General features: G+C 44.0%; 1 protein-coding gene across 3 annotated transcripts in view; it reads right to left on the minus strand.

Moving 5' to 3' along the window:
• PRKCB (protein kinase C beta) overlaps positions 1 to 14,542 on the minus strand; it is a 333,375-nt gene that overhangs the window by 99,653 nt on the left and 219,180 nt on the right. For all 3 annotated transcript variants that reach the window (XM_045461584.1, XM_045461583.1, XM_045461585.1), the window contains 2 exons: positions 7,695 to 7,851; positions 6,352 to 6,486 (listed from right to left, as the gene is read on the minus strand). In XM_045461584.1, the coding sequence (XP_045317540.1) occupies positions 6,352 to 6,486; positions 7,695 to 7,851 (292 nt within the window). The remainder of the gene's footprint in view (positions 1 to 6,351; positions 6,487 to 7,694; positions 7,852 to 14,542) is intronic.

The raw sequence follows: 14,542 nt of genomic DNA on the forward strand, positions 1-14,542 counted from the left end.
TTTCAAAAGAAAAATAATAAGCCAAATGACATTATTAGTAACACCAAAAGAAAGCTTAAACAACATAATTTTAAGGTAACAATGATATAATAGTTGTCTGAAGAAGGAGAAGAAGGAGAAGGAGAAGAAGGTTGGACCCTGTGCTGACAGCTCAGAGCCTGGAGCCTGCTTCAGATTCTATCTGTCTCTCTCTCTACCCCTGCCCCACTCACACTCTGTGTCTCTCTCTCGAAAATAAACATTAAAATGTTTTGGTTTTTTTTTTTTTTTTCGACGTTTATTTATTTTTGGGACAGAGAGAGACAGAGCATGAACGGGGGAGGGGCAGAGAGAGAGGGAGACACAGAATCGGAAACAGGCTCCAGGCTCTGAGCCATCAGCCCAGAGCCCGACGCGGGGCTCGAACTCACGGACCGCGAGATCGTGACCTGGCTGAAGTCGGATGCTTAACCGACTGCGCCACCCAGGCGCCCCTAAAATGTTTTTAAAAAGAAGAAAAGGAAGAAGAAGAAGGAAAGAATGAAATAGGATGGAAAAAAACCCTCAGAATCAGAAACACCATGATGGAAATATGGCAATTATGACCATAAACATTAAAACGTTTCACTATGGAAAAGAAGAAAGACTTTCAGATTCAGGGTTTGTTTTGTTTTGTTTTGTTTTGTTTTGTTTTGTTTTATGTCCAAGAACACACCGCTTGCTATACCAAACCAAAGGACTCAGATTAAGCAGAAGAAAACGCACAGGGTCCATGAGGTAAGCTGTATTCACCACTCTGCAACCAAAGGTGGCAGGTTAAAAGGTAAATCAGATGTCCTCATTCCTTGGCTTCTCAACTTACTCCTGTGGGCAGAAGACAAAGTTCCTAAAAGGCCCCCATGGTATCTGCCGAGCATTCCCCCCGATCCTGCCAGTCCTTGTCCCCCACCACTACCCCGTTTTCAGATCCAGCTTCAGCCACATAGGTCACTTCTCTGCCCCTCAAGCCTGCTAGGGATGCTCCTGCCTCAGGGCCTTTGCACTTGCTGTTCTCGCCATCTGGGACAATCCCTTCCTAGACCTCCACATGTTCACTCCCTCACCCCCCCTTCAGGCCTTTGCCATATGTCACCTTTTCAGTGTGTCCTTTCCTGGGAACTGTATTAAATAAATCAGATTATCACCACTGCCTGGCATTCCCTATCCTTGTTTCTTGTTGACTTTTCTCTATAGCATTTGTCAGCCTCAAATGTGCTATTTTTTACTACTCATCTTTAAAAATGTTGTATATTGTTCTCCAGGTAAAAAGAAAACTCTGTGAACACAAAGATTCTTGCCTGTTTGCTCACCAAACTCTCCTCAGTATATAGGTACTCGCGATGTATATCCACTGAAGAAATGTCAGCCACAAGGCAAAACCATGGGCAAAGAGTATCTATGGCAACAGACATAATTCAGTGTTGATAGAAGTCATTTTTGAAAATAAGTCTTGAAGAGTCATGTGGTCAGTGATGATGCCACACACATATAAGACCAAACCCATCAGATGAAATCAGATGTTTGAATAAATCATTACTGGGAGAACCTTAGAGAGCACTATAGATTTTGGCCAGATGAAACAAATAAAAAAATAGGAAGGCTTAAGAGATCTAGATATTATATTAAGATGGAATTAATAAACACTGAAATGCATGCCCTACGCGTAGTAAATATAATCTCTGTATTGAAATGTGAACATTTAGCAACAATGAACTAAGCTAAATTGGAAAGAAAGAAAGGGGAAGGGTGGGGAGGGTACAGGCCATATTCTCTGACCATAAAGTACTGTACTGTCATTTGACATTATTAATGAAAAACAAAACAAAAAGCTAGCGTCAGAGGTTTCCAAAATGCCTAAATAAAAGCACGCTTGAAAGGAAATTAAAAACACAAGTGCAGACCTTGAACAAGCAACAAAGGCTGGAACTCAACATATCACGAGTTGGAGGAAATCTTGATTCTCTCTAATGCTTGTTCTTTATTCTTGAAGAGCAGAGTCAGTTTAGAGAGGAAAAAGAAATTAGTGCAACGTTCAACTGAAATTCAAAGGCAACGACCCAACAAACCCACAGAAAACAAGAACACCGAAACGCAGAATTGATATGTAAATCCCAGAGCTCCCTCTTTGCAGAAAAATAAACCACAGCAAAACAGAGGAACCTCTGGAAAACAAGGGGAAGGAAAGGAGACAGCAGAAACAAATAAAGTTAGAAACGAAGGAGCAGATCTGACGACAGATACGGGGCTGGTGGCAAAGCGGCAGATGAGGGGCCTGAGGCTGGCACACCACATCTGGGAGCTCTCACAGCTGCCGCTGTTCTGTATCTGTCACGTGGTCTTCAATCGCCACGCAACAGAAGAGCGGGGAGAGCTCAGTCCCCGCCAGATGGGGAAACTGAGTCTCCGAGACCAGATATAACTCACCCAAGATCACATGGGGACAAGAATGCGAATTTCTAGAATTTGATACATTTACAGCCAAGACACCAGCATAGATGTCTTGGCCCTGAATCTGAAGAGGACTTTTATTTGCAAAAATCCCAAAGGAGATTTTATTTAGCAAAAGTTCCCTCCTCTAATTTCGTCGGCTTCACAATTCTCCTAGAAGGGGCATGAGCGGGGCTGGAATGATCTCTGATGGATGGAATCGTAACTGCTGAGAAGGCTATAGTACAGAGAGGTGAAGAGATACACCTGAAGTCACAAAGCATCCATCCCCTTAGGAGACCCAGGGTCCAAACCCACCCATCTACCCTCTAAGCCTCTGCCAATCCCCGTCCCAGCAGGTGGAATGTGGTGTGCATGAGCTTAGGCCCTGGCATCGTAAAGACCTGGGCCCAAACTCAAGCGCGTCACTTACAAGCTGTGTGTCCCTTCACACATTGCTAGACTACTCTGATCCCAGGAACGACGATGCACCCAGAACTGGCGGGACAGTTGAAGGATGATGAGGTGTACATGCGGGGATAGTTTGGACTTGGTCCTTCTGTCCTCCCTGTGCTCTGCTGTCTGTTTCCAGGGGGTCAATGGGGGCAGGCATGGGACCAAGGAAGGAGTGGCACCTGTGGGAGAGAGCCCTGCCCTGTGGGCCTGAAGAACCACGAGAAGAGAGCAAGGAGAGGGTAAAAGCAGAGGGGCTCTGCCCCACCTTCTCCCTGAGCCCTGGACACAGACCTACATGGAGGGCCAAACGTCACAGGAGCAGCAGGCCAGGGAAACAGGGAGAAACCAGACGGCACTCCGGGTCCCCGTGCAGGAGACAGAGATGATGCTCCAAAGCCAGGGAAAGGACCCGTCCTGCCTCAGCGGGCACAGGTTCAGGGACCAGGTAGGATCGGCTGCTTCGTGGCAGTGAAGCCCAGAAGGCACCATATGCAGGATGGTCCCCTTCTCCTCACCACCAGGAGGTCACAGAACCACGTGAGAAAGTCTGGGTGCATTATAGAAAATAAAGAAGCTATTATGGGTACCTGTGTATGACTTCAGGACACCTGGAAAGCGATCAGCACAGAGTCTGGCATCCAGTACGAGTCAATAAGTGGTAGCTATTGTTCTTGTAATTATTATTATTATATTCTCTCTCCTGTCTCACTTAGACCCCGTAGGGTTGTGCATCCTTTCTCTTTAACCTCTTTACTCCTGACTTAAAGAGAAAGGAACATGCAATCTGTCAGTAGTGACAATGGCAGCATGCGAAGTCAGATCATCCACATGCTAAGAAAAATTACCCATGTTTTTGTCATGAATGGAGGTTGTTACTTTGTCAGATGCTTTTTTTTTTTTTTTTTTTTGCATCTATGATCCTGTGGGTTTTATCGTTTCTCTTGTCGATGTGATGTATCACACTGATTGATTTGCGAATACTGAACTACCCTGGCATCCCTGGGGTATATCCCCCTTGATTATCGTGAATGATTTTTTGAATGGATTATTGGATTTGGTTTGCAAGTATTTTGCTGAGGATTTCCGCACCTTCGTTAAACTTGGGAAAATGGCAAAAAGATGGCAGTGTGACCTTTCACTGTCACGTGAGAGTATTTTCTAATTAATTCTCCTTCCTCACTTCTACTTATTAGTTGTTACTATTTTAAAAAAAAATTTTTTAACGTTTATTTTTGAGACAGAGAGAGACAGAGCATGAACAGGGGAGGGTCTGAGAAAGAGGGAGACACAGAATCCGAAGCAGGCTCCAGGCTCTGAGCTGTCAGCACAGAGCCCGACGCGGGGCTTGAACTCACGGACCTCGAGATCATGACCTGAGCCGAAGTCGGACGCTTAACCGACTGAGCCACCCAGGCGCCCCAAGTGTTACTATTATTTAGTCTTGTTACTTATAAGCCACAGTCAAATAGGACCCAGATGGCCTCCCAACTCTGCAAAGATAGACAGTAACTTCTAGAAGTTTTTTCCAGTCTGGAGCGCCTGGCTGGCTCAGTCGGACAAGCATGCAACTCTTCATCTCTCTGGGTTGTGAGCGCCTCGGTGGCTCAGTCGGCTAAGTGTCCAACTCTTGATTTGGGCTCGGGTCGTGATCTCAGTCTGTGAGATCGAGCCCCACATTGGGCTCTGTCCTGAGTCTGGAGCCTGCTTGGGATTCTCTCTTGCCCTCTCTCTGCCCCTCTGCAGCTCAAGTGCTTTCCCTCTCTCTCTACCCCTCTACCTACCCCCCAAAATAAATAAATAAATAGACCTAAAAAAATAAAACAAAATCTTAAAAATATATATAAAAAAGAAGTTCTTCCAGTCCGGTAGACGGATGTACTCCGTGGTTGTGATTTCATTGCCTTGGTTACCAGCTAGTGTCACCGCTAATTTAGCAACGTTATGTCAGCATTCCTGTGTCTCCTGGCATACCAGAATCAGCTTCTCAAACCTTCAGAATCAGCCATTCATCTTCCTGGCTTCCAATTTGTGAGCTAAGGAAAACTGTGACAAATGCTCATTATCTATTTTTTGAGAATTATGTTGTTAACCATTTGTGAGCTGTGCTTGAACACACCTTATTACTACTATTCTTTTAAAAACATTTTTTTTACGTTTATTTTATTATTGAGAGACAGAGTGAGACAGAGCATGAGCCTGGGAGGGCAGAGAGAGGAGGAGACACAGAATCCGAAGCAGGCTCCCGGCTCTAAGCTGTCAGCACAGAGCCCAACGCGGGGCTCAAACCCACCAACCGTGAGATCATGACCTGAGCTGAAGTCGGATGCCCAACCGACTGAGCCACCCAGGCGTCCCCTACTATTCTTACTTTTATACACACTTAGCTTCTGTCCTCCTTCACAATCAATAATAATTGATTACCAGTTATTCCTGACATTTCCTCTTCCCTTCCGGAAGCTAAGCTCCATGAGGGCGTGTTTGTCTTATACCTGACGGATCTCTAGTGACCCAAATGGAATAGAGACTCAGTATCTATTTGGATAAAAGTCTACAATAAGGAGGACAGACAGGGAAGTTGTAAGGTGAACAATGGGAAGAGAGTGGAGTCCAGATGCTACATTCTCTTTCTTGCTACACCGGTTGGATTCTTACTTTCTTGCACTTGTAACTGAAAAAGCCCTGAATGAAGGCATTCAGAAAGGAGACCATTTCTCTTAAAGAGATAAGAGCATCCACTAACCCCTGCTTTGCCCAAAGCTATGGTGCCAGGTGAGACTATGTATTCTGACTCCTTTCCTCAGATGATAGAGAAACTGTTGCCCAGGGGGCTTACCCAGCCTCTTTGCTGGGAATATGGGAGCAAGGATTTTTTTGCCCCAAGAAGGGAACAAAAGAGACCATTACAGCCTCTTCCCAGCACCTCTGTGGCCAGGCTTGGTAGGTGGGCCCAATGGAGTAGTATCTTCTTACGAAACCAGAATCTGACAGTGGATTGCAAATATCTTTAGGGTATATCATGAAAGCCACTTTAGCACCCATGCGGCCAGCCACGACATAGAACTGCGTCAAGTAGGACAGACAGAAAACAATAGAATAGTGAAGACTATAGCAAACAGAAAATCCGTGTCCTGTCTGGAGGGGGCATTAACGACTCACCTGTTCTCAACCGTTGCCTTCTAGGCCCAGTCGTCCAGGTATTTCTGGTTTTGCAAGCCAGAAGTCCAGACTTCTATGGAAAGTGTTCTGATTTTGAAAATACTAGCGAGTGATTTTTTTTTTTTTTTTAAGCACGAGGACCAAATAAAACATATATGTGAGGTAGGTCCAATCTACCAGCCATCACTCTGTGACTCTGCCTTCGTATTTCATTTTAGGAGGAAAAGGAAAACATTGTTCCCACGTTCGATGGACCAAGCTGTATGGTAGCTTTCAAAGCAAAATCCTCCTTACCAGCCATCAACACCGGCTTTCTGCAGTTCGGAAATCCCAAACGACAAAGATCCCATGAAGTCGTTCCTGCTGGTCAGATCCCAATCCCAAATCTCTACAGACAGCCTTCTGTCTTTGTCCGATTCTTTCAGTTGGCTGCAAAGGGAAAGAAGAGAGAAGTCAGAGGAGGTCACAGTGATTTTGCAAGCAGATGAAATGTTTAAGAGGACAAGGCCCCCGAAGGTAGGAATTTTTAAAGAGTACAAGATATTGCAAGAAACGTATTCTGTTTCCAATCCCAGACGAGATCCCCAGGGAGGGAGAGGCTTTGCCAGTTTGTCAGGCTGTGGCTTAACCGAGCAGAGGACCTAGGCCAGCTCTGACAGAAACAGTTCTAGCTACTCCTGCTGCCTTATGTCTTAATAGGGCTCGTGGTGTTCAGGAAACCCTGCTGCCACAGTCACTCTAAGAAATGCGGATATCAATTATATAATTGCGTGAGTGCACACGTGTGAGTTTGCATGAGGCTGAGGACGTGTACAGAGGAAAAAGTCTCGTTGGTGCTGGTCAGGGCCAATGGTTCTGAGGTGCGTCCTTGAATGAGGCTGAGATGGGCCCCCAGTTTTGCCCTGAGAGAGGAGTGAGGGGATGGCGTTCCCACAAGCAGTCATGCTTTGGGCCCACAGTCCCGGCGAGTCAGACTGTTGGAAGCCAAATCCCACTCAACCCCATATCTTCTGGGGGGACTCTGGCCACATTCTTTAGCCTCCTCAAGCACCATTGGTTATTGGGGATGAAATTGCCAATGGAGTTAGATCATTGAATATCGTGCTTTTTATAACCACGATATGTTCAATAAATATCGGTTCACGTAACTAACACTCGTGGGCCCAAATGCATCAAAAAGTGGCCCCAGGTTCTTGGAGTACTAGCCAGGGAAGACCCTCCATGAAAGCTAGCAGAGAACTCCCAGCAGGCTGCAGCCTCAGCACATGCATATCTACAAACTGAGTCCTACAGGGGTTATCACCACACCCTATGGGTTATGTCCCGCTGTTCACAGAGACCACTTCTCCCACAACTTGCCTTCACCTAGCAACACATCACACTATTTTCTATCCCACCCACTCCCCACACCACAGACATTCTCAACTCTATTAAAAAAAATAAGTTCCAATTTTTACTTGGCTTGCAATGCAAAAATGCATATGGAGGGGGAGGAAGAGAAGGGAGGCGGGGGAGAGGGAGAGAGGGAAGGAGGGAAGGGAGGAATGAAATGGAAGCTAGGAGAGGCACTCCCCGATCTCAGGTGGCCCACAGGCCAACCTCCACCACCCGCGCTGGGCGTAATAATTTTAACTCACAATCTGAATGTCTCATTCCACTCGGGGTTGAGGGAGCATTTGATGGTTTTGGTCTTCTGCTTGCTCTCGCTCTTGGGGTCAGGAATCAGTTTCAGTTTCACATAAGGGTCTGACAAGCCATTGGGGTCCATAGGTACAAGGTTTTTAGCATCTCTTACTGGAAACAGAAAAAGCAGTTTCAGCATTAATAGCCCCAAAATGTTTTTGCATCAACCAGTGAGGGTTGTAGAACGTCCGGAAGAATCCTTAGCATCACACTTACTTACTGGGAGGTGTAACTTATCAACATCAATAGCTAAGAAGCATACAAAGTGAGATAAACTGGTAAGATGCGGCCTCTGCTCCATATTGGTTCCAAACTGATTTCTGACTTTCCTACTGCTCTACCCACTGTGCCTCCAAGATTAGTTGTACGTTCTCTAAGCTTGCTTTCCACAAAGCCAACAAGAGAGATTGGCTTCTTTCATGGAGCATGTTTTCAAGGTTCATCCATGTTGTAACATGTTTCAGTACTTAATTCATGGCTGAAGATCATCCCCTTGTGCGGATAGATCAAATTTTGTTTATCCATTCATTGCTTGAACATTTAGATTGTTTCCACTTTTTGGCTATTGTGAGTAGTGAAGCTATGAACATCTGTGTACTCTGCCCTAAAAGGTCACAAGTTGTATGGTTGCATTTATATGAAATATCCAGAACAGGTAAATCCACAGATACAGAAAGCAGACCAGTGCCTGCCAGGAGCTGGTGGGTAGGGGGAATGGGAATTGACTATTTAATGGGTGAAGGGTTTCCTTTACTAGTGATAAAGTTTCTTGAAACTAGATACAGGTGGTGGTTATACAGCCCCGTGAATGTACTAAATGCCACTGAACTATACGCTTTAAAATGGTTAATGATGGGACACCCGGGTGGCTCAGTTAGTTAAGCATCTGACTCTTGATTTCAGCTCAGGTCACGGTCTCATAGTTCACGAGATTGAGCCCTGTATCAGGCTCTGCACTGATGGTGCAGAGCCTGCTTGGGATTCTCTCTCTCCCTCTTTTTCTCTCTCTGCCCCTCCCCTGCTCATGCTCACTTGCTCTCTCTCTCTCTCTCTCTCTCTCAAAATAAATAAATAAACTTTTAAAAAATGGTTAATGGTTAATTTTATGTTACATGAATTTTACCTGGATTCAAAAAGCAAAAGCTAAAAAAGAAAGAGTTGCCCTCCAAACCAAGGTGCACCTGTCATCCCCAGACAGCCCAGAGAGAAGGCTGGAAAAATATCACAGCATTACAGGTAGACTTCACCCTCAATGAAGAACACCCTGAGTAAAGGAGGCTGTAAGATCAGCTTAAAGAAGAAAGGAATCAGAGGGTCAGTAGTGTAGACGCAACTAGCAACAGGAAGGACGAGGTGGAGTAAGACATCAACTTACAGAAACAGGAAGAGGTTAGCTAGGAGTCAATTTGAAAGTCAGTAATGTAGGTAGCCAAGAGAAGGAGACAGGAAAATGGGAGTTGTGCAGATCTTAAGGATACAGTGCCAACCATCTGACTTATGATAGAAAAATCCAAAGTATTATATTAGCAGATTGAATCAAGCAATGTAACAGAAGGCTAATATAGAATGACTCCTACCAGGAATGCAAAGATGGTTCAATCTTAGAAAAATCTATTATTAAAATTTTTTTCATTATATGTATAGGTCAAAGGAGCAAACCATAGGATCACTGCAATTAGCTAGAGATAGCAGGAAATTTTCTTCACGTGATAAAGGCTATCTGCAATAATAGCTCCGTAGTTAATGATAAATGCAGCCCCATTAAAGTCTGGAATGAGACAGACATTCACTACCACGGCTATTATGCGACATTTTTTCCTAAGTGTTCTGTAAGCGCAATAATACAATAGAAACAGAATATTGGAAAGTAGGGGATAGAGCACCCCCTCATCTCTTATCACCTTTGCTTCTACCCTATTACAGTCACCTCCTCCCTGAAGTTTATCATCCCAGAAATTACACCACTTTCCCAGTCTCTGTTTCGTGTACGCTGCAATCCTATGCTCCTTCCTGTTTTTCCACTTCATTAACCCTAGTACTCCACTGCAACAAGTCTTATACCACCAGTCTGTTGAGCCAATATTATTTTTAATTTGTTTTAAGAGAGAGAGAGCAGTGGAAGAGAGAGAATCTTAAGCAAGCTCCATGCTCAGCAATGTTCATTCTCAGGTTGTTCAATCCCACAACCCTGGGATCAGGACTGAGCAGAAATCAAGTCAGACACTCAACCAGCTAAGCCACCCAGGCGCCCCTGAGCCAATATATACTTAGCCTAGTTTCTCCTCCCTATTTCCTCTTGCCTTTACTTAATTCACCCCCAGCCTAGAGTTCATAGTGCATTATAATCACTCTCTTGGAAACACCCAAAACTCCCTTGCTTGTGCCTCTTTCTTTCCATTTTATTTATCTGGAAACGAAAAACACAAACAAACAAAAAACCCAGCACTACTTAAATTCAAAGATCTTTCCTTTATTTTCCTACAACCAAGCCGCAGACCATTGCTGGTGTGAGTGGAGGTAATGACATCTGACTTGTCTAAGAGTATATCGCTAGTAATGGGTTAGGACCGAATAAATGAGATGGAAAGGGGGCTGGGAGGACTTCCGGGGGAGTGACAAAGGGCCCCAGGACACAAGCTGTAAGTTATTCTGCACGGATGCATTTCTGCACTCCAGCATATGGCCTTTGCTTCCACTTATCCACAGGCTGAATTCTCACTCCATCTCATCCTCATGCAGGTTGTACCTCATTCTTGCACCCAAAGCAAGAACTTTTCCTCTTTGACTTCGACTCAGTGAAGGTCGATAAGCAGGTCCCCACAAGGCATTAAGAATTCTGCTAGGCACTGGGGACACGGGGACACAGGGACAACATCAGATGTCGATCCTGTCCCCAAGGAATATAGAAAAACAAATGTATTCAAAGTATAGCTGATTGCTAATGAGTCGGTAGCCAGGTCACATAGTGTGGTGGATACAGGCTACAGTATGTCAGGGTCTTGCCTAGAAGCTACTTTACATTTCAGAACCATTCAATCGGGTGCAGAATATACACATTTAGCAAAAAACCTGGCACCCAAGGAATGGTCAATAAATGCCACCTATTGTACTGCTATTTTAGTGTTATCATGCCTCATATTCAGTGTCTTCTCTTATTGTATTTGTCCATTTTTATTATGAAGACTTAACCATTTCCAAATGGACTGATATCAAACAGCACCACTTCTGGAGTGTTTTCTTTGCGAAAGATGCATCTGAGCTTCCCAAGTGAACCTCTCCAGAGCGCTGCTCAAACCTTAGTGTGCAGAAGGTCACCCACAGGGCTTGTGACACACATATCCCCGAGACCCACTCCTACAGATGGATTCTGATTCAGTGAGTCTGGAGTGAGAGCTGCTCATTTGTTTTTCTAACACGTTCCCAGGTGATGCTGCTGCAGGTGGTCCATAGAGCACACAGGAAGTAAAGCTTTTCTAGAGGATATAATTTCTTCAGATCCCCATCGAATATAATCTCCAACTGTTACTTCTTCTTGTTTATGGAGCCTTCCAGGGAAAATAGCATACACCAGTTTCCAGGCTGGGATCTTGTAATGCCGCATCTATCACATAGGGAGCTGCATAAAAATCTGATCTGAGACGCCGTGAAGCACCAGAAACTTGTCTGTCTGGTTGATTGGCAATACATATGCAAGTGCGAACAGCTCACTTCTCTTCTCTCTTCCAAGGCCGACACCCCTGTCCCTCACTCTCTGTTTCATGAACTGACACCAAAGGACCATCGCCAGAATGTTCTTCTATTGTAAGTTTACAACTTCACAGCTCTTCACAGAACAAGTGTGTGCTGTATTCTTGAGCCAATCTCACAGTTAACAGCTTCAGAATGACCTCTCCTTGGGCATCTACTTCTGCCGAACCCAACATCTGTGATAGTGATATGACTGTCCCTCTTCCCCAGACCTTATAGATCCTTTCTTCCCCTTGCGTCCTTTTGGGTTGATCCTCTACTGAAGAGGTCAGAACTGTCTGTGGAAAAGAATGGAGTGGAACTGATTCTGGGGCTGTGGCATTCACATCTCAAGAGCCCTAACTACTAAAACCACCATATCATGAGCTGTTGACAGTAGCTGCGGGCTAACAGCCAGAGGCCTGTCCCTCCTGAAGCTTTTCAAAGTAGAGTCCTGTTTCCCAGCCACAATGTATTGAGGAAGCAAATCTCTCTAGACCACACTTGGCGAGACTGACTTTGATTTTTCTTGATAAATGTTTCTTTACTATCTTTGTTGATATCCAGCCAGCCCAGATGGTACAAAATGCTTCACACAAAGCAGAAATAGCAACCTTCCCCCCTGGTGGAAGTTTGCTAAATGTACAGAAGAAAAGTGTCCTGATCCAGAGAACACTGCTCGTCTTGGACATGAAGCAGGTCGGCGGGGGGTGGGGGGTGGGGAGGGAAGATCTGGCTGTTTCCATCAAAGGGTCTTCAGAGCAAAGGAGGCCTTCTGCATTCTGGTGGAAGCTACCTAAGACAGTGCTGAGACCATAAAAAAACAGCACTACTGTTAACTATTTTCCTAAGAATTGTTCTTCAACCAAGAACTTTCCTACTCTTTCCCCTGACCCTCCCCCCACCCAAAATACAACTCTCTATTGGAAAAGTCTGAATAATTGTGCTGCTTTAAAGCCTCTATCTCACACTGTGGGAGATAAGCAGGAGCTTCTCTTCATCAACTCCTTTAAAAGGCACTTCCTTCAACATTATGAGTCCTCACTTGTCCTCCCTGTGTGCCCTTACAACAGTTCTTGAAAGTACTGCCCACTATAATGACAGCACAGAGGAGGAAATACTGAATGCCCCTCCACAGGGGAAGCATAGATAATCCATAGCACAGTCATACTGTGAAATCCTGTGCACAGGTTAATAACATGAACTAACTATATGTGTTAACACGTTGAACAAAATGGCAAGGTGAAGAGAGATGATCACAGTGTAAAGCTTCTTTTTTTTTTTTTTTTTTTTTTTAAGAAAAACGTCTGCGCCCACCAGTGGTTCAGTTGCGGAAAGGTGGATCTCTGCTGTGAGTTACATAATAGCATTGGGTCAATGTTATATTTCCTGGTTTGGATAACAGTACCATATGCCCATGTAAGAGGATGCTTTCGTTCCTAGGAAATACACACTCAGATATTTAGGGCCAAGGGAACCATGACTCCAACTTACTCTCAGATGGTTCAGAAAAAAATATGTACACTGATAAAAAATATTTACTAGAATGATAAACCAAATGGGGCAAGATATAAACGACTGGTAAATCAGGTAAAGAGTATACAGATGTTCCTTGTACTAGTCTCACAACTTTTCTGTCATTTTGAGATTATGGCAAAATAAAAGGATTTGAAAGACAGGGCCCTCCAAATCTTCAAGGGAGAAGTACAATAAAATACATTTTCTGATGAGCACCAGGTGATGTATGGACGTGTTGAGTCACTATATCATATGCCAGAACCTAATAATACTACACTGTATGTTAGCTGACTGGAATTAAAATAAAAACTTAAAAAAAAAAAAAAAAAAAACAACCACGACCCAGCAATTGCACTACTAGGCACTTATCCACGGGATACAGGTGTGCTGTTTCGAAGGGACACATGCACCCCCATGTTTATAGCAGCACTATCAACAATAGCCAAAGTATGGAAAGAGCCCAAATGTCCATCGATGGATGAATGGTTAAAGAAGATGTGATATATATATATACACACACACACACACACACATATATATACCATATATATATATATATATATATATATATATATATATATATATATATAATGGAGTATGACTCGGCAATCAAAAAGAATGAAATCTTGCCATTTGCAACTACGTGGATGGAACTGGAGGGTATTATGCTAAGTGAAATTAGTCAGTCAGAGAAAGACAAAAATCACATGATTTCACTCCTATGAGGACTTTAAGACACAAAACAGATGAACACGCGTGAATGGAAGCAAAAATAATATAAAAACAGGGAGGGGGACAAAACAGAAGAGACTCATAAATATGGAGAACAAACTGAGGGTTACTGAAGGGGTTGTGGGAGGGGGGATGGGCTAAATGGGTAAGGGGCATTAAGAAATCTACTCCTGAAATCATTGTTGCACTCTATGCCAACTAATTTGGATGTAAATTTTAAAAAATAAAAAATAAAATTAAAAAAAAGACAAACAACAATAACAAATTTTCCACAAAGTCGTGTATGAATTTAAATATATAGATAAGAACCTGGAAGGATATACCCAAAATTTACTTAATGTAATGATTATACGTGAGGAAGAGGGGAAAAAAACCTGGTTTGGGGGTTGTGGGCAAAACAGATTTCAGCCTTGTCACATTCTGAATTTATCACAAAGAGAAAGCATTTTGGTATTAATAGCATTTTTTAAACTAAATTAAAAAAAAACCACACAACTCAGTTGTGCACTTCCGGCCTCCAAGAAACCACCGCTCTGGCCTTCAGAGACCCCCTCCTTGTTTCCCAAGACCACACAGCAATTTGGGTCGGCAGAGTGAGGCTCACAAATTCGTGGTTTGAATCACAGAACCTTTGGTGAACCATGCACAGATGCAGGATGACCTCACTGAGATCAGATGGACCCCCTCAGCACCCACCCCAGGAGGAATGGAGCAGAGAAACAAAACAGGTAAAAAACAAAAACAAAAACAAAACAAATGCAGAGCCCATTTTTTGCTATCCTGCCCCACCCCTCTCCTATTCCAGTGACCCCCTGGTGGCTGATGG

Source organism: Leopardus geoffroyi, chromosome E3 (assembly GCF_018350155.1).
Source record: "Leopardus geoffroyi isolate Oge1 chromosome E3, O.geoffroyi_Oge1_pat1.0, whole genome shotgun sequence".
Lineage (NCBI taxonomy): Eukaryota > Metazoa > Chordata > Mammalia > Carnivora > Felidae > Leopardus > Leopardus geoffroyi.